The sequence below is a fragment of the Hippocampus guttulatus genome, chromosome 11 (assembly GCF_054856545.1).
Source record: "Hippocampus guttulatus isolate MCC_2025c chromosome 11, RoL_Hgut_1.0, whole genome shotgun sequence".
Lineage (NCBI taxonomy): Eukaryota > Metazoa > Chordata > Actinopteri > Syngnathiformes > Syngnathidae > Hippocampus > Hippocampus guttulatus.
In genome coordinates this window covers 12,198,945-12,223,331 of record NC_141271.1, presented here as the reverse complement: position 1 = coordinate 12,223,331, position 24,387 = coordinate 12,198,945, and the positions used below count along the sequence as shown (strand labels likewise).

The 24,387-nt window shown below is 41.5% G+C and overlaps 1 protein-coding gene across 2 annotated transcripts in view; it reads left to right on the top strand.

The window, feature by feature from the left end:
* Positions 1-24,387, top strand: part of gpc6b (glypican 6b) — an 88,223-nt gene that overhangs the window by 44,502 nt on the left and 19,334 nt on the right. Inside the window, exons 5-7 of one of the 2 annotated variants that reach the window (XM_086123578.1) lie at positions 11,527-11,657; positions 15,682-15,825; positions 16,635-16,664. In XM_086123578.1, the coding sequence (XP_085979704.1) occupies positions 11,527-11,657; positions 15,682-15,825; positions 16,635-16,664 (305 nt within the window). The remainder of the gene's footprint in view (positions 1-11,526; positions 11,658-15,681; positions 15,826-16,634; positions 16,665-24,387) is intronic. The other variant, XM_086123579.1, reaches the window with a different exon arrangement.

Sequence of the window (24,387 nt, the reverse complement as noted above, 5' to 3'; positions counted from 1 at the left end):
GCCTAGGGCTCTTACGTTTAAGAGTATGCTCTGAGGCAACGGTTAAACGTTGCTACTGGTGTAGACCTGTAAAATCCAGCCTGGCTCTGTGACCCTCCTTCCCAATAGGTTTGAAACGGATCCAATTATCAGCTTTTGTGAAAGAGCGGAGGTGGAAATGTAATTGTGAGTTATTAATATTTCAAATAGATTAAGCCCACTCCCACTTTCTGCTGATAATGAAAGAAAATGACAGGGGCACATGAGTGCGCAACTGAAGCGGGAATAAAGCTAAATCAGAGCCATTGTGTCTGATATTATATGTTTGCAACAGTATTATGAGGGCCTTAGGTTGCAGCTTAACATTGTGCGTGAACCTGTGTTGGCAAGAAAGAATGGGTTTGATACATGTACATGATATCATTCATTGAAAAAGTTTGTTTTTGAAGATTTTTATTTCTACATTAGGACTGGGAATCGGCAGTATGTTTTGACAAGAATAGTACTTTCATGATGATTCTGGGAGGGAAAAAAATGTCCTGCGATCACAAATAAACAAAGACAGACTGCACAGCAGGCATGCAAACAATATAAGCAAAATATTATTTTGTCAAAATGGGAAAAAAACTAATGCACAATGTTGTGACTTGGTTCGATGGTGTGGGTCATTGTCCAGTAAGTCAATGTAATTCACATGCAGGCAAACACATTGCTCGGATTAGCCTTCATCATTGCTTTGTGTGACGGTCTTTATTGTGCATGTCGCCGTATGTCAGTCCGCTCAGTGGTGCACCGAAAGTTGTGCAAATTGGCTTCAAATAAGAATGCTAACAGGAAGTAACGTGTTAGCTGCCTGAATGTTGTTGGCTTAACAGCATTTGATAAAAGCGCCTGGATAAGTGTCAAGTGTCACATCCCATGTTATGTACGCCTCACTATTGGTCTCTTTTTGTCCGTTTTACAATTTATGTTTGCATACTTGTTCAAATAAACAGTGATTCTGATATTGTAAGATCATTCGGTTGTAATTTAGATTTTTAACCCAATACAATGAAAATAAAATTGATGTTGGAGGTAATGGTCAGCTGTATGAAATTGATAAGTAATAAGGGTAAAATGATCCAACCTCATGAAAACATTGTGAATTAAAATAGGCTAGTCTGAGATATGAAACTCCAGTCATCCAGTCATGTTCTTGATGGAATTTTAAAAATATGGACATTCAGATTGTTCTGGAAGTGGATTTCTTTTGATGGCTCTGCTATTCCCCCCCCCCCCCACCCCCCCATCAATTTCACCTTTTTTTTACCTTGTTTGTTTGTACTTGTGAACCTCCGTGTGTTTGTTTTACTGTCTAAAAATTGGCATGGATGTACAATTTCTTTGTGGTTTAGAATCCCAGGACTCAACATTGTCCTGTGACATAAGGATAAAGAGATGGACATTTCATGCTTTGAGGAAACGTTGGTCAAACTGTCTTTGTGTCGTTGAACATAGAGGTACCGTATCAAAGCTATAAACCAAATAATATGTATTTTTTTTAATGTACAAAAATGGTGTAATTAAAAATAAATATACTGTCCCTGCTATCATTACTGGCACCCCAAAAATATGTTTTTTTAGCTTGAAGCGTCGAATAAATTGACAGTTTTGTCTAAGTATTGTAGAATCAAAATTAAGAAAATAGAGAGGAGAATCCAACCTTAATAATTCATTTCACCTTTAATTAGTTAAACAATAGGCTGACATCAAATATAATTTATTTGAAGATTTCTTAGAATAACGGCACCTTCCTACTCATGCCAAATAATGTATGTGCCGGTCCACTGAAGTCATACAGTTAGAGCACAAGAGGTACAAAAAGAAACTAACCTAACAGTACTTAAAGCCAGTTGGGAGAAACATCATGTCTCTTAATGTCACCATCCGTAAGTGAATTTAACAGCTTGAAAGAGGTCATATGGCAGAGTGAAAGACAAGTACTTAGCAGGGGACACTCTTCTTTTCCAAGCGCAACGTGTCCTTCATTCCTAAAGCCTTAGCAGACGCCCTGGGTTTTCAACAATGGCACTAAAAACCATTTTCACTTAGCCCTCTTGAGTTAAATGTGTCTTCGGAATGGCCGTTAGTGTTGCTTAAAACTCCTAAATGCTTTGTAAAACCACAGGGCAAAGGTAAGAACAATATGTTCACGTTATGTAGTTTGGTAGTGTAGTACTTCACATAAGTAATACGCAACAGGAGCTCCTTCATTGATGTGTGATCTTTCAGGATGAGTTCCAACTGACTTCTGGCAAACTTCCCCCCTGGACTGGTCGTCAGTTAATCATGTTGCACGTAGACGGACGGAAAACCATTCACACTCACATTCGAAACATCCATGAGTGGGAAGAGGAACTGCACCAGCACTGTCTGTAGGAATTCAAGCAGGGGGCGTGGGAGAAAAAAAAAGCACAACACCATCAGTGACAAATATGTGCATTAAAAAAAACAGCAGTTCTGCTTAACTTTTTGGCTTTGATGTAGTGTTTCAGCACACCGTGACAAATCCGCAAATGAATGACATTTGCGCGAAGCCACCACTGGCTAATTAAATCAAAACCAAAACCCACACTCAGGGCAAATACATAAGTCAGGGCAAAACTGAAATGGCCCTCCAGCTGTATAGTATGAAATTTAACGATAATTTCCCGCAAAATTGCGGCTGTGGAATCGGCTAAAAGGGTCCGAACCATTTAACATTAGTGACTCATCAATTTCTCAAGGGCTCGTCTCAGTTCAGGAGTGTGAAATGATGATCTCGGGTGTGTTTTGCTTTGTCTTTGGGTTTTTGTTGTTGTTGTTGTTTTGTGGCTTTTTGGTAAGACGAAGAACTGGGGAATGCAGAGACAGAGGAACCTGAAGAGAGCAATAATTAGAAGACTGAAGAGCGGGTGGCGGAGGTGTTGACTGCTAATGTTAGCTGCTAGCACAGCCAATAGCTGCACGTTTATTGGCTAGCTGCTTTATGCGTCATTAATATTACTTTACTGCATGTTTTACAGTGGTTGCGAGACAAAAGTTAACTTCTGACACTCGTAGATGCTGCTGTATGAATCAAAGCTTTTTCTTATAAAATCTTGCCTGTTTTATGATGGTGATGCTGGAACCAATTATTTCTATTTCCTCTATATCCTCTACGAATTATTTGTATTTGCAAGTGCTTGACCATATGTTGTATACAATACAATACAATACATGCTGATTTATATAGCGCTTTCACAACAGCGGCAGCTGTAACAAAGCGCTTAACAAAACAGTTAACATAAAGTAAAATAATAAACACGACACATAACATAAAACACGGACAGCCGTGCAGTCCTAACCACTTTTCCGTCACACGCTTTGTTGTTTGAAGCAGTTTGAGATGAAAGAGGAGAGAATCAAAGTGTCCTTTAACCAGTGGATCAGAGACGTCATGCTCAAAATGTGCACACGTCGGCTACAAGCTAAGTTTCAAAGTCAACAGGAAGCTGTAGCATCCATTGACCAAAAAGAGATTGGTTCACTTCTGTCCCATGGAAATCCATTTCAATTCCAAGCGGCGACTCTTGGTTCCAAATACGCATCGGCGCTCTGCACCAACGCTCCTCTATCCTCATCCTCAACTTCAGCAGCCATCCATCCAGCCGCACCAACGCCGACTGTCCAACAGCGCCGACATAGCCACTGAACAAAACGGGGTTGTGAAAAATGCTGCCCATTACAGGCGCAAAAAACACAAGCGCCCCAGGTCTGTCCAGCACCGACAGTCAATGGCACCGACATTCCTCCCAATCAACATCTGTGCTAGTACAGGCGTGCTGCCGAGAAGGCGCAACCACCAAGCACAGATACTTCTCCTTTGACGAATATCGTGGCCAAAAAACGCTGAAAACAGTCCATATCAGGTCCACATGATGAAACAACAAACAACATGTGACAAAACAAAAGACAAAAACACCAAAAAGAACAAAAAAGCAAGGCTCTTGAAGAGCACTTGCCGAAGGCTGCCTACTCGGGCGCCATCTTGGGGGAAAAAAAAAAGGATAGCTTCTTACATGTATATTACTTTTACATTTATTTTTATCAGGCATGTTGTGAACCAAACCTATACTGCTTGAGAGTAAAGTGCTTCATCAGTTCCACAATTTGCATTTCATTTGCTGCAGAGCGGGTGACCTGCATTGCTGCTGTGCTGGCCATAAGTGTAATTCAAAGTAGATGAAGGCAATTTGCCCACAGCTTCCTCCTTGCTTGCAAGTTTGTTTCAACTCCATTTAATCCTAAAGTGGAGCGCAATTGCATTCATGGATGTACTCTCATGTTTCTTAAGGTTCCAGCAAAATTCTTAGTGGTGGTGGGAGGTGCAGTGCTAAACATGATTTATGTGATGTATCGAATTAATGATAATGCACCGCATAGTCATTATGTCAACTGTTTGGCAGCACTAACGGTTTGTCTGATTGTATCCATCTTTAATACTTACGCAAAAAGCTGGAACCATAAATGCTCTTGTAGGTTGTAAAATGTAGAATTCAACCAACATTTTAGATGAGTTGAGTCAGGCTTGAATGTTCCCATGGTGACATGTGGCAATTGTATGTTATTTTATTTTATTTTATTTTTAACCAATCTTTTTCAGCTGCCTGTTTATGTAGAATGTTGGATCAAAATGCCTTTTTTATGCTGGGACAGTTTAGCTCTGCAATAGGGGAGTTTCTTCCTCTTTTCCATTCGGGGTCATCACTGCGCGTCATCCGTTTCCATCTTAGTCTAACTTCTGCATCCTCCTTCATGTCTTCATACTGTTTATCGGTCTTCCCTTAAGTCTTCCTGTCTTGCCTGGAAGCTCCATCGTCATCACTCTCCCAACAATACAATAACCATCTCTCCACTAGACGTGTCCAAACCATCTAACTATGCTCTCTCCAAGTTTGTCCCCGAAACTTTGGCGCTGCCTCTAATGAGCTCATTTCTAATCCAATCCAACCTGGTCACTCCGAAAGAAAACCTCAAGATCTTCATTTCCGCCACCTCCAGCTCTGCTTCTTGTTGCATCTTGGGCGCCATTGTCTCCAATCTGTTCATCATGTTGAAATACTCCCTCTGCTCAATGCAAGAACGTAATTATTTACTCTAGGAAAACAGGATGGAGTTAGAGCATATAGGTCTTTTAAAATACATAATAAACAAGCGGAACTCAATAAATTGGGGTATCATAAAAATAAATAAATAAATAAAATACGTTTCTTTCAACTCCGCAATTCATTCAGTGAAACTCATAATACACACTCATGAAACACATCGGGAATTTTCAGAAGGAAGTCTGACCAGATGTGTGTTGTAAATTAAACCCTAACCACCTCTTAACAAGTGGAAATGAGTTATTTTTGTTTTCCTCCCATTCTTTTTTTTTTTAAGTACCATTAGTTGGTTGGCTGCGCCACAGATGAGGTGCACAAACCAAAATGATGCCACAGCTATTTTTCATTCCACTGAAAAAACTCTCGAAAAATAGACTCATTCACTTTCCTGACTTCTACTCTGCAATTTCATCGCTCCTATTTAAGCGCACATCAATATTGTTAAAGTGCATGGACTAAAAGTGTCTGCTGTGATGTTCAAATAGGTAGGTTTTAAACCAAAGCGATGTGCATATTGGTAAAACTGACGTCTATTGTGTTGCTTCAGCATGGTGCCTGTGCTCTACATGAGGTACGGCTTATGATGTTGTCTTTAAAAGCCCAGGGCTCAGAATAGGACCTGTCTATCTCTAAGGCTGTGTCTGCATGATAAAAAGATTTCTCACAGCTGGATGCTCGCCTATCTCTTGCATTGATGCTTGGAACATTTGGCTGAGAGTACTAACTATGCCATTGTGGTCCAAATGCAGACGGGCCAATCACAGCGCTCCACAGAACGCAGGTCTGACACTTTGTTGAATTCAATAATACATTTTCGAACTTTATCTATTTTGGGAACACTTTTGCCCTTTTAAAATGTTCTGGGTGTCTGCATAAGTGACACATGTTATGGAAATAAGTGGGAGGAAACCTCAAATTAGCCTAGATAAGGGCAGGCTTTGGTTAAATCTAAGCAGTCAGAAGAAGCCCTCAAAAGGAACACGTTTGTCTGCTCCAAGATAAGCAATTTACAGTGGTACCTCTACTTCCAAATGAATTTTGCGGGGCCTTGGAACGGATTAGGGCATTTATATGGAAAACGTGTCTCTACTTACAAAATTTTCTAGTGATGAAATTTCTTCGAGAACCAATTAATTTTGTAAGTAGAGGTACCACTGTACTGCATTAACTGTACAATAATGGTGTGCTTGTTAGCTGCTGATTTCATATGAAATAATGATCAGCATGCGAGCTCCAAACTCACTTTTAGGATGAGCACAATGTTTATGCTCGTTAACCAAAATGCTATGGCCTTAGAAGACTTCTAGCAAAGGTTTTTTTATGTGCCCGATTTCCTTGTGTCACTTTAACACAGTGGCTGTAACCTTCAAAGACGCATCACACACCCTTCTGTTTAAAATGTCCTTTCTCCATAAAAGGAAATGCATGCAGTGGAAACCCATGTTGAAAGCTTGTCAGACTTAGTAACTCAGGGTATTCCCCACATGCCACAACTTGTGGAGTGGTAGGCTTGTCTGTGGGCACTTTTCTGTTACTTTGAGGAGCCAGTCTGATAAGTGTAAGGAAAAACATCAGGGGTCATTGGAAATGGCTGCTGTCATCGCCGTTGCTAGAACTTAAAAACTACGATGAAAATGACTTTTTTCCCCCAGTCAGCTCCTTTGACTTAAATTGTCGCTACATGCACTCGACAGCTTTGAAAGTCATGCTAGATGCTTCTAATTTTTTTGTGCTGCAAGCGAGCGAGCAGAACAACCCAAGCATATTTACATGGTAAGCAGATTAAACTGGCAGCTGAATGAGAGTGTCAACTACCGTCTGAAACAAAACCGTGCGGCGCATTCAATGTCGGGAAACGCTCCGAGTCGACTGATCATCATCGCCGCTCGAAGGCGAGTTCAAATTTTTGCTTTCCAGATGAAAGTGTCATTTACTTAAAGCCTCAGTGAAACCAACCACTGAAGTGCTACTTCACAAGGCCGTTTGGCACTGATGCGGTCTGCATATTAACAACTCACAGGTGTATCATGGGATATTTCCCGTCCTCAGTGTCAACAAACATTTTTTTTAAGAGGCATAAACATAATCGACGAGGAAAGGAGTAAATGGAGCCCAAGCTGAGCTAATGTGTTTCAGCCATTAGTGACCCCAAGCCCTCTAAAAAAAATGACAGATGGGACAGAATCTCTCTTCAATCAGTGATGAATGTACAGTCTCGAGTTTTGCTTGAAAGGCAACATCCATACATCATTTTTCTATAGCGCCTATCTCGACTGGCTTTGGGCAAGAGGTAGGTTACATTCACCCTGGACCGGTCGCTGAGTTCATTGCAGAGAACTTGTAGACAGACAGCCACACTCATATTCACGCCTCCAGACAATTTAGAGTCTTCAATGAACCTAACATGGACATTTTTACAATGTGGGAAGAGAAAACCTAGGCAAGCAAGGGAAGAACATGCAAACTGCACACAGGAAGGCCGTAGTCAAGATACAAGCCCCAAACCTTACAAGTGCTAACCATCAAGCCAGCTGTTTGTTTCTAATTATGGAAGCCCAGCCCAATGTGTGGGAAAAGACCTTTAGCGCAGACAGCAGTTCGTACGCGTTACTGTATGCATGTGGTGCATCGTCCCATTGTAAAACACAAATGTCCCAAATTTTTGCAACCTCACTGAAGAATCAAGTGAATCCTACTTCTCAGAAGTTAAAGCAGCACAAATCCACGCCTGGTGTATTTAACACTTAATGGTGTGGACAGGCGCTGCAGAAACCCAAACTACCTGTATATCCACTTAAAAAGTCCATTTTCAATGTCTCCTTTAATTATTCATTCATTCATTCATTCATCTTCCGAACAGCTTTATCCTCACTAGGGTCGTGGGGGGTGCTGGAGCCTATCCCAGCTGTCTTCGGGCAGTAGGCGGGGGACACCCTGAATTGGTTGCCAGCCAATCGCAGGGCACACAGAGACAAACAACCATGCACGCCCACACTCACACCTAGGGACAATTTAGAGTGTTCAATCCGCCTGCCATGCATGTTTTTGGAATGTGTGAGGAAACCGGAGCACCCGGAGAAAACCCACGCAGGCCCGGGAAGAACATGCAAACTCCACACAGGGAGGCCGGAGCTTCAATTGAACCCGGTACCTCTGCACTGTGAAGTTGACGGGCTCACCACTGGACTACCGGGCCGCCCCTTTAATTATTCTACCATTTATATTAGAGAAGCGTTGAACTACTTAAGATCGGACTTTGTCTTTTGGTCTTGGGGCAACTGTTCGAGAGGGTCTCATCTCTGAATCGATGAGATTGCAACTCAATGCTGTCACCGATATATTTATTCTTAAGACAAGAACTGCAGTCCAACCACTGACATGTATTGAGTCATATACTTTTCCCTAAGCCAAAACCATCACGGATTCCACATTTCCGCAATTTGGCACCGAAGGTACACATTTAGGTCACAGATTCTGTCATATTTCTCAAAAGCAACCAAACTGCTGCTTTGCTACTTTAAGATATTTTCCGAGTGACAGCAAAATTTTTGTTGTTTGCCAACTATAAATTCCTTGTTTTTTTTAACCATGTGGTGGATTTATGGGTAGACGTTGCTCTCTAATTTACCTTATGTCATCATCACCTATCAGACAAATTCCTGTATTATTTCTACCATTTTCCTCGCATTTCATCGATTTCTAGGAATGTAATTTTTAAAGCCCGAACCAGGTCTTGACCTCAAAGCAGGGCTGAGCAGTTCCAAGGGGGGCGCTATCCTGCCATCTATCCCTGTTGCAACACACCTGATTCAAATGAACAGGTTCAATATCAGGCTTCCACAGCTCTTGCTGATGATCGTTAAAATCATGGCCTTCACTTTGTCTCTTTTCAAAATCTTTGTCTTGGTCTCACATTGCATCACCATTGGACAAAAGTGTGTCTCATCCCATCAAAATGTTGCGCTTAGCTTGGAAAGATCTCCTCAAAGTCTTGGTCTTTGCTTGGTGACGTTTTCTTAAAGTCTTGGTTCTTGCTTGGTCTTATTTCTTCCAATGGTTTGGAGCTTGGTCTCAGATTGCCTTGGTCTTAGTCTTCACTTGCTCTCAAATTGCCTCAGTCTTGGCCTCATGCCCCAAATGTCTTGACTTGGTAAGGTTGTCTTAAAATCTTATTCTTGACTCGGTCTGCCTAAGTTTCATATTGCGTTGGTTTTAAATTGATCTCTTCCCCTCAAAGACTCGAGCTTGACTTTGTCTCAATGCACACTTCCTTTTTTTAGATTTCACTCAACTCCATTGACCCTCAAAATGTTCTACTCTAAATCTTGCGTGTAATTCACTTTTAGTGGCTGACGACAAGTGTTTTGTTCTTAAATTCTGTATCCTTCAGCAAGGAATCAAACACTCAACTGCGACAGCGGCGAATAAACTGCCACAAGTATTCATGCCAAATGGGGTGAGGAAAGCAGAAAAACGTTATTCTACCCAAAGAGAAGACAGCTCATGGGAAAAGTCGTGATCGTGCGCTACATTGCCATTTGAAGTGGGTGATATTTGGGAATTGTTCCATTTTGATTCAGTTGTTTAACTGAACTATTAGCAGACATACCATATGGGGGCTATCACACATTCAAAGGACTCTATTATACCCATTTTTAGCTTTTCTTTATAGTGCAACCGCGCAGGGGACAGCGGTGCTCTGATTGTGGATGTGCTTATTACTTTACATAATTTCAATGTGCTGGTTTTAAAGGGGTTAAACGGGTGCAATTAATGGAAAAGAAAACAAAAGTTATCCATGCAGACAATGCCGCAAGTGTCTTGTCTTCAATGAGGCTCTGGCTCTCGTCAACACAGTCTCATTAATGAGGAGTTGACCTTCCCGTAGCGCCCGCAGCCAGTAAGAATAGGTGCTCGGCTTTTTCATTAAATCAATGATTCATCAGCGGGTTTTGGTCGCATGGCGGCAAACGAAATCTGCTTGACGTGACGGGGTCAATCAACATCAAAATTACATTTACCCTGAAAGGCATTGATGTCTACTAATTTGGTGGCGGTGTAGTGAGACGGCAAGAAATTATGAGAAAATGCGTGATAATAAAAGAAACAGAAACACATGCTGTGTGAGGCGATCTGCCTTAATGATTTTGAAAATCGGGCTGAATTGTTTTATATACTGTATATATATACAGTATATATCTATATATATATATATATATATATATATATATATATATATATATAGATAGATATATACTGTATATATATACAGTATATAAAAAATATGATTGCTGCCATATCTGACATTGCTGTGTGGCGCTATGCTATGGGATAACACTTGTAAAATAAATACTCGGCCTATATATTTTTTCTTTGATTTTGATGTCTTTCATGTTGTGTTAATCCGTTCAATCAGTCCAGGAAAGCTTCAGAAAGCCAAAGAAGAAGCAAAAAAAAAAAAAGCATAATTTTCTGCTCGCTTAACTGTGGCATCAGGAGATACTGTGAGGTGTCGCGCGATATGCTGATGTATTGTGTGATGTCATCCATGGAAGCAATCCATCTGCCCCCCCCCCCCACGCCAGAAAAAAAAATCTCTCAAATCTGAAAGAAAAAGCAAAATATGCACACAATTAACTATCTTCCGAACCGCTTCATCCTCATTAGGGTCGCGGGGGGTGCTGGAGCCTATCCCAGCTGTCTTCGGGCAGTAGGCGGGGGACACCCTGAATTGGTTGCCAGCCAATCGCAGGGCACACAGAGACAAACAACCATGCACGCCCGCACTCACACCTAAGGACAATTTAGAGTGTTCAATCAGCCTGCCATGCATGTTTTTGGAATGTGGGAGGAAACCGGAGCACCCGGAGAAAACCCACGCAGGCCCGGGGAGAACATGCAAACTCCACACAGGGAGGCCAGAGATGGAATCGAACCCGGTACCTCTGCACTGTGAAGTCGACGTGCTAACCACTGGACTACCGGGCACAATTAACTATTCCTTGTTAATCGAGGCTTCGCTTCGTTTTTGGAGACATGCAAACAGCGAATGTGGCACATTAGCTCAAGTATTAATTGAGTAATTAGTGTAACAAGAATGTCAGCGCTAAATGGAAATGACTCTCGAAAAAATTATGTTTCATTTTCTGAATGAGTTTTTGCGATTCACGCACATCTCGTCGATCTTGACCCTCTTCTCAATATTTTCAATGTTACTGTAACGGCGTTTTGCACAAAAGTTTATGGACAAGACGTGAGGCTCTTCTCAGCGCATAAATATTCGTATTTCATTATTTAATGTGGTTCATATTCTACATTCGTAGCTTTAGATCATTTCAGTTTCTGCATTAACTGTGTCCCCCCGCTCCCCGTCTCGTGCCAGACGCCATGCTGCTCGTGGCTCTGCGACTGGAGGGACCTTTCAACATCGAATCCGTCATGGACCCCATTGACGTCAAGATCTCGGATGCCATCATGAATATGCAAGATAACAGCGCCCAGGTCTCCTATAAGGTATTCTACGTCTTGTCGCCTACGCTGTGGCAGTACACCAGCCTTGGGTGTATAAATCGATACAATCTCAGTTTAGGTGTCGTGCGGTTAGATGTCTGAGTCTGGTTAGCGTTCACGTAAACGAGGTTTAGAAAAATTAAATATAAAAGTGACTCATTTAGACCTTTTGCAGAATTGTATTCCAACAGATATGGAAATCACAAAGTGTTTGTCTACAGCATGACATTAAAACCATGTAACACCCCCACATCACCCCCCCCCTCCCCACACACACATTGAATTGAGAGATATGTCAAGGAGAGGAGCAGTAATGGCTACTGACAAAAGAATTTTGTTCACATTTGTGTTTTTTTTTGTCCTACACACACACACACACACACAGAACAAAAACAAAACAGATGGATCTATACAAAATGTTTGAGCTTTTGAGAAGTTTCATGCACAGACGACAAAGCTGTCAAAATGATCCGCAGTGACACAGAACTGCAGAAATTTGAGAAACCATTGAACGACGGCAGAAAGGTGGTCGCATTGCACGTACGCCGAAGCTCATTATCTTGAGGCGCGCGCGCAACTACAGCCCTGTGCTTCATCATTTGCGAAGTCGTGCGTGTCCTTCAGTCTTCACAAGAGAACGATAACAATGAATGTTTCAAAATGGTGATGTTTTCACTTACCAAAAAAATGCAGATGAGGAGCCAAAGTGACAACATTTTTGTCAACAGGCTTCGTCTTCGTGTATATTAACACCAGAATGTTCGAAGTTTCATTTTGCTTTCTTTGCTGAAGAAAAAATAGAAATGAATTGAAAACAAAAAAAACGGAATGTTTTTTAAAGTTTAAAAAAAAGCATGACTATTGGTCACGATCAATGCACAGTTTACGAAGGAAGCATGATAGACTTCATTATTTTGAAGGGCACGCATTCAACGACTGATTTCCACATCCACACGCATGCCTCCTGTGTGGTGTGTCTTTCAGTGTTGACAAACGAACGATGAAGTAGACAATTTCAAACTTCCCAAAAGTTTGTTGTACCCCCATCAGGTCTCCATCACTGATAATTCCGTCGAAAGGTTTTTATTTCTGTCACAAGTTGATCATATATGCAAAATCAGAGTTAAATTCACGACGCGTGCCTACCAGACAATTTTGAGTGTTGTATGTTCATGAATTACAATTCCTTCGAAATGGCGGCGCATGGCCACGATGTTCCAATCTGTACAAGACAGATATTTTTTGGGGGGGACTTGCACTTGCACTTGCTACGATATGGAGCACAACCGAACATCATCGTCGCGTTGAAGAGAAACTTGCGCAGGGATCCCATTAATCACAACAACTACTTTTCGTGGAGTGCTGACATGTATTTTTTTATTATTTGCTGTTGTTTGTTTCTATGCCCGTCCATCAAAAAAAGAAGGATGGTGACCACCAAACATAAAAGTCGACCACCATGAATCTTCAGTTGTCAAACCCTTAGTTTACGTTTGCGTGTGAAGGATTTTCTTGGAAATTCGCAGCCACAGAATATAAAACAGACACAAAATGTTTTTGTTTTTGAAAAGGTTCGCAAGCAGTTTCCAGTTGTGCGAAAGAAAAATTCCGCTGACGTGAAAACACCACAATTTGTAATTGTTTTTATGTCAACATGTCTCATGAAATCTATTTACAAAAGCTTGGGGTGTGTTGACGCGAGAACAATCAAGAGTAATAAAGAGAGTCAAATCAGGGGGTTTTTGTTTCTCCGCTTTGTTTCTCAGTTCCAGATGACAGCGTTGTTCATAGAGAGCTGTATCAGCATCCAGTTATTTTTCTTATTCACAGTAAATGCACACCTATCACTATCATTGTCTTGCGTGGAACACGCGCAACAAAAACCAAACCAACAAAAAAAAAGAAATGCCTTGTGCTCTTCCATTCTTGAATGATTGTGATGCACTTGCACATGAGGACATCCTGCATTTTGGTAACGATCATTCTTTCAGTGTGCGGTAGTGTCCAGTGTCCCTGTGTAATCAATGAGCCCTTATTATCTTGCCAAAATGCCTTCTAGCCCAAGAACACACCCACAGTGGACGCAGAACATAAAAGGTAAGATAAGATAAGAAAAGAAAACCTTTATTAGTATCGCAATGGAGAAATTCCCAATTCACAGCAGCAAAGTTATGAAAGGAAGAAGTACAACAACAAAATATAGGAGCTGCTGGAAAGGCAGCCACTCACGCGGCGCCATTTTGAAGTCAAAATAACACAACACAACACAACACATAGGACACAGACAGTCGTGCAATCTTCACCAATTTTCTGCATACACTTTGTTGTATGAAGCAGTTATAGATGAAAGAGGAGAGGATCAAAGTGTCCTTTCACCAGTGGATCAGAGACATCATACATGGTGAGAATAGGAATTGTAAGATGTTCTGAGGCATTATTAAGAGAAAACAGTGATATAACAAATTATTTTATTAAGAATTGGATTCAAATTAATGTGGAAGGGATTTCATAAGAGCTCAATTATTCAACAAAACATGGCAATAAATAATATCATGAGATCCCTATTCAGTTATCGTCGTCATCAAACAATTTCACAAATGCTGCCACTTGTCTGGAAACCTATGAGCCCAACTGTCTCAAGTATTGCCTTTCGTGCTGTTTCGAGCTATACTGATGTCCGCCAAGCTTCATTTAAGGCTAGGGTGTCAAACTCATTTTTGTCGTGGGCCACATTGTAGTTAGCGTTTCCCTTGGAGGACCGTTATGAATATGAATTTTTTTGAAACCATATAAATGTTTGACCACCTCCACAAAGGACATACACAGTGAACAACAAATAGATGGATAACTAGTTTTGACATTAGAAGTCAAGAATAATGCACATTACATTTGAGAATTTGAGATTTTGGTCGAGATTTTAGCAAGCATCATGGAAGTTGACATATTTGATTCACTTTCGCGGGCCACGTAAAATGATGTGGCGGGCCAGATCTGGCAGGTCTCTGTCCAACACCAAGCCCACCGTCAATGAGCAGGATCTCCACAAACTGAAAAAATTCACAGAGGACTTTGGACAGGAAGGCTAGTTAGATTTGTTTCTGAAGCAGGCCAAACCAAAGCAAAATAATGGCGATGTTATATTTACTGTTTGTTTGTGTGTTGTTGTTTTTTTCTTGACTTTGACACCAGTGATTTAAGGGATGTTACACAGGATCTCAGTTGGGTTGAGTTCAGGAGATGGGGGGGAGGGGCGACCACACCGAAAACTGTCCTACCTTTGTCCCTTAAATGAGGAAAATGATGTCATACCAAAGTGTCCTGCATTGAAACCAGTTTGGAGGAGAGTCGATGGACGCCAGTGATCACCAACACCATCAGCAAGATCTGCGACGCGTGACAATGATGCTAATCATTTGAATCAGGTCTATTGGAGGAGGGAGACATCTAAAACATGCAGGATCGGGGGCCCTCGACGACCGGAGTTGGTGACCCCTAAACAGCCTGTAATGTTTCATATTTGCATCATTGGTAACATTCCTATAGTTCTTTGGCCTCTTGACATGTATTTGATATTGAACTTGGAAAATATCTGGAAAGTCAGATTTAGGCATTACATTACATCCGTAGTTGATGTGATTTATTGCATTTTTTGACCACACACGGAAAAAAAAAGTTTGAAAAATGTGGAATGCTGGAAAGATATTTAGATTCCCACATGTTGCTGATGTCAGTTGGAATTTGAGTCCCCTGCAGGCTTTCCCCATATGACACATCCAATGGTGCTACTGTATATGTGGTGTTTTTCCAAAAGCTGTAAAACTTAAATAACGTCAGTGGCAGCCCAGCTGAATTACCGTCAGCGTCGGAGTGGTTACCTCAGCATGCGGCCCATTATATACCAGAAGCGTGTGGTGTTCAACCAATGGCAAAGTCTCCGAGCAAACATCATGTTTTCCCCCATTCTCTCCTTCCCAAAAAGTCATTTTGGATCCTGACCGTCGGGTGCCCGTGTTTTTTGTAATTGCAGGCTTTTCAAGGTTGCGGTCAGCCAAAACCCGCAGGAATGACTAGGTCTGCCCGTGGCGTTCCGGATATGTTCAACGCCCGCTTCAGGCCATACAACCCAGACGAGCGTCCCACCACGGCAGCTGGCACCAGCCTAGACAGACTGGTAAGGGCATCAAGCAACACTTGCTTTCCGCGACATAAACACCATTTGTCTTTCTTGCAAGCTGACGCCGTTGATTAAAGTCAGTGATTTGCTGAGCTCCCCCGCCGAGGGCAATTCATTCTGTGGACTCTTCCCGCATCTATTGATCGCCGTTTGTTAACGAATCAACCCCCCCCCCCCCCGGAGAGTGAGGTGTGCCGTGACGTGCCCTTCTCCTGCCTCTGTGTGCTTGGCAAACAGAACAGACAAGGTTGAAGGCTGTTTTCCGAGGGTTGACCACAGCCATTGTTTGCTGCAAAGCCAGCCCTTTATTTCATATCGGATGGGCTGCGTGTTTGCGGGACTGGACGTTGATACGTGCATTTACCATCTCCCAACAACCTTGAGGCCTAAAATGCTGCGACCGCGGAAAAAGGTTAGCGTTGACAGCCAAATGAAGCTCAGGAGCAGTTCTCATCATAGCGTGCATACTTGTGCAGCCGCAATGCCTTCCTTGCCTCTCCTCACAAACCTGTGGCAAATGGTTGACATTGTTCAGAACTAAAAGTAAAGTGGTTTATACCGACCGCTTTAGTCACTAGCCAATTTACTCACGCCATGAAAAATCCAGTCTCTTTATCCTTATCCTTTTTCTTCCTCAATGATTCAATACCAATTAAGTTTTTCGGCTGTCCATTTGCCAACTTTTGATGATTTTTTTTTTCCATGCATCGTATTCATTTTGTCCTCCCATCAGCTCATTTATCCACCTCCACAATTAATTAAGACTTTCTTTTTCTCCCCTCTTGTTTCTCTCTTCTGCAAACCAGAGGATTATTTGGAAAACCATGCAACACAGCGTAAGCCTCAACATGTTTCTTCTTTTCTGCTTGGGGGTGGGCATTTGAAAGACAACAGGCGTAAATGAAAGATCAATTCATTGTTATATATCCTGTATATTTTTTTATTTAGACTATCTTGGGCTGACTGGTCATAACCTCTGTTTCGACGTAAGCGCCTCCTATCCATCTATTTATATGCTTATAGCATTTGTCCTAATTAGAGTTATGGGTGAACTTAATCCATCCGAGTTTACTTTGGGAGAAAGCCAGGGTACACCCTGGACTGAAAAAAAGAACAGTTTACACTCACATTAACTCATATGAATAATTTAGAGACTTCAACAGGGATCAGGGTAGGCAAGCGAGGCAGTGCTGCCCCATGCTGTCCGTTCCGCTGCATAAGAAGAGTTAAAAATAAAAGAAAATTGGGCTTTCATAACATTAAATATCAAGGGAAGACCAAATGTTCTTGTTTTATTTTAAAGATGAGAGATCGGGGGGGGGGGGGGGGAATGACAAAAACAATCCACAGGCATAGTGCCTTGCCAGTCATGAACCTCAACACACGTCACTAGTCTTCAATTAAACTAACATGCATAATGTTGAAATGTGGAGAACATGCAAACTTCACATGGGAAGAACCGAGCCATGATTGCTGCCTGCTAGTCACTTATTGAGCAGAATAATGGTCCAGGGTTGCGTTGCAGTTAACGCCATGTCCCATAACTACGGTGGCTAAGGATGAACATAATGATAAAAATGAAAGCACATTTCAAATAATGAAACAGATAAAAGTGTACATTTTATGAAAAAGGGTGGTAGGAAGTGAACCACAAATGAATGATAATGGTTTATAAAGAGTATTTCTACTGGTCAAAAGGCTGAAATTTATCTTCCCCCTGTCATTTCAGGAATTTTAAATTCTTGGAACTGATAGTTCCTGGAACTGAAAGGTTCCAATCAGTCAATCAATTACGTTCGACGCTCCAAACCCCGATCTCAAAGTTTCCTGGACATGTCACACTAGTAGGGTCGATCAATTATCCGGAACTAAATTTAGCCAGGTGCAACCACTTTCCCAACACACAATGGTCCTCCAAAAACTAAACAGCCTGCTGATGTTATTTGAAGAAGTGTGTGATAGTTTGTACATTTTCTTGCGTTTGTGTGCTTTTGCTATACCACTCGATCATTTTGGTTTTCTTTAGACAGCAAACTAATGTAATTTTTGCCTCATTGGCTTTGACATTATCCCAAAATTTTATCACCGACCTACATAGCAATGAATTGATCAGTTGTTATGACCATCAACACTACTTCTCCTTGTTTTACCGCTTCAAAACAGCAATTACTACATACGTAAATGTGTCAATATCCTTACAGCATCTGTTGAGCACATAACATCAACGGCTTTGATGCAGTAGTTCATGCCACCGCGCCGCACAGCATCTGCCTTTAAACTTTGTTTTATTACAACAAAGTCATTAAGTCATCACAGATAGCTCGACCATATGCCAGCGTGTCCTCATGGTGGTGAGGGTCCCTCAACACACCTTCCTCAATTAACCTCTCTATTCTGGAAATATCCCCTGTCCGATATTAGTTAATAGCACGGGCAACAAATCAGGAGGTGACCTGGTCTGACAGAGCGCTGCGGCCAGCATCTGCTCTAATGGTACAGCGACACGGGCCCGCAGCCATGCGGGCATGCGGGGGCTGCTTTATGAATAATCAGCCGGGCATTCAGACAAGAAATTGCAGGAACAGACAGGGAATGTGTCATATACGTGAACTACGCCGCGGAAAATGCGGAAAAATAGCACAGACCAGGCTGCCGAGCTATAGGTGACACATCAGCCCATCGTGATTAAATCGGCTTTATAATTCCGAGTATTATTGTATCATCATATCATGGGCAACAGTTATGCTCACGCCATCAAACATGACCTTCATCTTCGTAGTGAGTCATGTTGTGAGAAATATTGAAGTTCGTTAATGATGCTGGAATTGTTTTGAATGTTGGCGGAGGTGTTTGAGGTCATATTTGAAATACCATGCACATCTGCTGTGAACTCACTCCGGTGGCTTACCTCCAGCTGCTCAATATTAAACAGTGAGACGTTACCGACACGAACAGCAAGGACGTATATGCGAAGCGGGGATATACTTGAAACTCTTGCCAAAGTCAGAGAGTGGACAACTTTACGTAGATTTCTATTGTATTTTTACAAATCTGCAACAACAGCCGACCAACTTACCCCACTTACTCCCGTACAGGACCTGTGCTCGTGGCACTCACTTTTAGTGGCGTGGCAAGTGACTCAACTTACTTCACCAGATGTAGCAGTTTGACAGATATAATTATTAAGTATTCTTAAAAAAAAGCCTTCGAGTTTATTGCCACTCTCAGCTGAAGGTCACTGTCAAAAAAAAAACATAAATCCAAGAGAATTACACCTTGTGTATGTAAAGCCACCACAGAGCTGCTCACTATGAGAAACTCTACAGGCTCACAGACTTACATGAGCATCCATGTGGTTTTGTCGTTACTCTGTAAGAAATGGATATTTGAACACAAAAAGTGGAGCAACACACATAGACCACATAAAAATACTAATGGGAATATATTCTTTATCTGCTGTGAAGAACAACTGATATTACTGCCTGACTGAGAAGCAATCCTACTTCAGCAGTTACCTCACCCATGTACCAATTTATACCAAATCCTACCTACCAGTTACTCTCAATGCACCTTATTCTACCAATTTACGAGACTACGCATCTCCAATCTAAGAATTTACCCACCAGTTATTACAAAAGTAACCTTCCACCCAACTTTATGGTACCCATATTATCCTACACGAGTACTACCATACTTACTTACCCATAACATCGGCTATCACACACAACCAGACGAACCCTTACTTCCCTAAGAACTGATCTACAAACTGATGATTTTGACTAAGTTTAAATTAAGGTGAAATCGGTCCATGTTGTGAAAGTAAACTGATCCGTATGCTGGCCGCTAAAGCAGAATAATGTAATTTTTTTGAAAGGTGGTCTGCACCCTTTTTTTTCCCCTATCTGTTTCCCTTTTCTATTAAAATACACCATATTTTATTCAGCGTGCGACTGCTCTGGTTGAAAGGTTTTCCCCGGACATTTTCTTTTCATGCGCAACATAAAAGGAAAGGAAAAGTTGAATCGCAGTGCCAGTTGTGACTCTTTGAAGAGAATCTGACATCCTGTTATTGTTTTGTGCGGCTTTGTCTCTGTTACAAATAGAATTACGTGTCACACAGTCCAGCAGCTGCTTTGCGCAATCATTAGTGGAGCAGAATTTTTACGTCTTCTGTTGCATCGGCGGTATAAATGGATTTCATGCGTAGAGCGCATTTTGGTTTTCTCTCACGTTGTCCTCCTTTACGTACTGATGCATCATAGTTACTCAAGGCAAGTCTTACTTGCCCTTTGATAAGAATGTCTTATGTAAGAATGTCTTATGTGGATGTACAGCCTTATGTTTGTTGGCGAAGGCATACAAGAATGGATGGCAGGCAGGGGTGGGAAGTTTGAGCAACGGTGTCCACCTCCAGCTCAATGAGCCATGATGCTTTAATTGCCTGACATTCTGTCAGAGCAACACCCCCACCTCCACACCTCCCCACATCACCCCCAAAGCCCAGCCAGAAATGGAGATCATGAAACTCCAAAGCTATGATAAAGGCACCGCAGACCGCTAAGTTCAGAGCCACATTATAGATAAGGAGAGAAGCATTTAATTTCCCAATGGTTACGAGTTTTAAAGGTCTTTTGTATCGTTTTGTACAATACACGATCTGCCATTGTCTAAGAATATATGGCAGTGACACAAAAAGTCAATAGACGTCCCATTATTTTTCTTAAATGAAAGAAATGATTTTATCATTGAAATAGTCTGCCCTCAATCAATTCAAACAACTTTCACAAAGGAGGTGTCACCAATTTGAAAAGCCGCTTGACTTCAAGTTCAAATTTCTAAGTCGTTACAATGACGCCGGGGGTGGACCATGTGTGACGAGGTCACAACTATGATGGTCTCGAGCTCCACGTCGCTGCCGCCTCAAGAACACCAGACACTAGGATGTGGCTTTTCTCTCTTTTTTTATTGCCTGCAACACAGTATGGCGGGAGGGATAGGTGAAGTCACGGGGCTTTTCAGTCTCAAAAATAACCTGTGACTTCCCTGGTAGCGCTGCCTGAACTAAACATCATCCATAAGAAAACTAAATGCACAACAAAACAAAATATACAACATAGGTGATCGTATATTAATTATTCACAAAAAAAAGGGGGGGAAAAAAACACACTTCCACTGGTATTTACGTGATGCCGCTGAACGCATCACATGCAGCAGAACGGCTGCGCAATGTACAATAATGGCGGCCGCGACGTACCGCGCGGGTACACGCCAGCCACACTAATAGCCAAATGAAAAATGACACTAAAAACTATATACAGTACAACCAAAAGGAAAGAAGCATTACCTGCAACACAGTATGGCGGGAGGGATAGGTGAAGTCACGGGGCTTTTCAGTCTCAAAAATAACTGCGCAACAAAAAAACACCTGTTAACTCAATGGATAAAAACTTTCATTCGACAAAACTTAAATTAAATGACGACACCAAAAGCAATGTGGACTCGGAACAAATCAGGGAACTAATTAAATACACAGCACCGTAGAAAAAGGAAAAACAAAGTGACATATTGTAATTAAACTAGAAATGAATCCGGACCATCAATGAAACGTGACTTACCTTGTGACTTCCCTGGTAGCTCTGCCTGAACTACGGCGGGAAGCTGGTGCCATACTGTGCGCTGTTGCGTCACTTCCGTCATAATTTAATAAACGCAATATATCACTCCGTTACACATGTGCCTATACAAAAGATAAAACCTTTTTCATTTGTGGAGGCAGCGCTTCTGTGTGTACTTGGCACAAAAACACAAACATAAATACCCACCCCCCGCTCTACAGATCTCTTGAACAACTTACAACTTGCTAGTATGAGCCACTTATCAGAAGCCGGCGCCATTAGCTAACATTAACCCATTCATGCACTCTGTTACCTGATAACAGGATAATCTGTCCACTGTCGTAACCGCTGTCCCTGCAAGGGGCAATCTGGGCATCCTACAAAACATACTGCAGCTCTGCTGACTTTTTTTTTTGACAAGTTTGCTGGGGCGCCGCACCTGTGGATGATATGGTTTTTGTACATTGCAGGTCCTGTGCTTATGATGGTATTTTAGACCGTGTAGTCTGGTGTCCAATCTGTCAGATCATGTAATGGGTGTAGAAACTCTGGGGGCAGTTATGATGTAAATTAGCCCTCGTCTTATCAGTGCAGCCAACATAAAAAAAAAAGATAAGAGATTTGACTGTTTTTTCGTCACACTTGAGAACAATTAGTTTACAAGCCTATCATATCCTAAGTAAGATTAACAGTGGAAATAAGTAAAACAAACTAAAATAAAGGAAAACAGGAAGAGGAAACCAACATTTTATACAGTAGATTACTGGTGTCAAACTCAAGGCCCGCGGGTCAAATCTGGCCCGTCTCATCATTTTATGCGGTCAACTTCCATGGCGCTTGCTAAAATGTGTACCAAATGTTCAAGTTATCACATGTAATAAATAGGCATGTTGAGCTGTTGAAAGCATTTTCTTCATTTACATTATTACAGAAACTGGAACAACAGGGGAAGAAACTACTCTCCTTGACTTTTGATTTCAAAATCTATTAATTTTGTACTTTATATCTAGTAATACGAGAAGGTGATTAAACGTTTATACAGTTTCACAATCATAATGGCCCTCCGAGGGAAACTGTGACTACAATGTGGCCCTCAACAAAAATGAGCTTGACACCCCTGCAGTAGATATTCTTGTTACTTTTGTGCGGCATGCATAACAAAACACATTGCCCTTATGATCATTTTGTCAGTATAGTTCCGGTTAAGTACTAATATAGGGAACAAAGCAACCATAAAACCTTCTACATTTCCATCTCTGTTCATCAGATTTTTTTTTCCTTTAGGCTTGATTAGTAACCTTCTGTTATGGCATCCCAATTTACACAAAACCAAAGAAGAAATACTAGATCGTTTAGCTGTTCACAAAGATGAAGTCTCACACTGGCTTCTTGTGTGACATCTCCCATGATCATTTTTGGGTTATTCAACTTTGGAGCTCTCAGTGTATTTGCCATGATCTCGATTGTAAGTTTTTTTTCCTCCTTTGGAGTCCTTGTTTTGCCTATGAGAATGGTCAAAGCTTGATTATTGTGAACTCACCCCCATGGCAAAAGCTATCATTGCAGACAAATTATAGCTCCTTTTTCATTGTAGAGATATAATTTACTGCCGTCTCTCTGCGCTCGCCTCCTTGCCATCCTTTGCCATGTTAAACATTTCTTTGTACCACTGGATGAGGCTTACATTGTCAGTAGACAATCAACAGCGGGTATCCACCGTGTATTTAGGCACACACACCACAAGGTTTGTCCAAGATCGCCACCGCAATTCCAAACAAAAAAACAGACAACCATTCAAAAGAGGCATACGCTGCCAGCCATTTCTGGAAAAAATAAAAAAATAAATAAATAAAGCACGTGGGTTCGCTCGATAGAGGTGAGCATGTACGATGACAAACAAGACAAACACAGTGGGTCCTTTCACTGAAATCGTTTGTCACTGTTTCCTTGTTCCTTCTCAATACCCAAAGGTTTTGTTCAAGGAGACAGAATTTGCTTAAACTTTCCTGTCACTCCATTTCTCTGCGTGGTGTATTAAAACAAAGTTACTAATTCCTGTTGCCACAATCACCCACCCTCACCTAGATGCTTTGTGCTGAAAAATAGAAAACGTGTTACTTACAGCAATATCCAAACACACACATGGACCCCTGAGACTACACTCTTACCAGGCCTCAAGTGAAAATAAATATTCACGATATACTTTGCCGCGGGGCATCCGTCACACAAATACTGTAGCTTTGTACAAAATAAGGAAATTTGAGATAAAGGGTTTAGAACTGCAGAACGCGGAGGTGGAAAAAAAATACTAAGAGTTGGGTTGAGCATGTCAAAATAAGACTTGCAAGTCTATATTCACACGGACCTGTGTAACACACTTAGCAGTTTAAATAAAAAAACTGTGTCAAATGGAACTTGGGCAATTTGGACTCACATCAGAAGAACCCACCCATACGTTTGAGCAACACTAATGACATAATACAGATCAACAGTTGTGGAGTGAGTGGAAGTTAGCACGCCTTTGTAGTGTGAATGTCAAAATGGTGCGTGCCTCTAGTCCATCGATTCATGGTACACGACAGTTTCACCTGTCCTAAATGTCCTTTCAATGAGACACACCACAGATGGCCTTTGGGTCAACGAACCCACATCTGACACTATTTGTCTCAGAACTCTGAGGAGTAGTACCATTAATTTAGGTTTGAACAAGGGTCTATTAGGTTCGAAAAAATGTACAGTGGTACCTCTACTTATGAAATTAATTGGTTCTGGAAGAAATTTCTGAACTAGAAAAGTTTGCAAGTAGAGATGCGTTTTCCATGTAAATGCCCTAATTCATTGCAAGCCCCCCCAAATTTCAGACAAAAATGTTTCCTAAAGCATAGAAGTGCATCTAAATATGTAACAAATACATGTTACAATTACACCATTGCCCAATAAATGA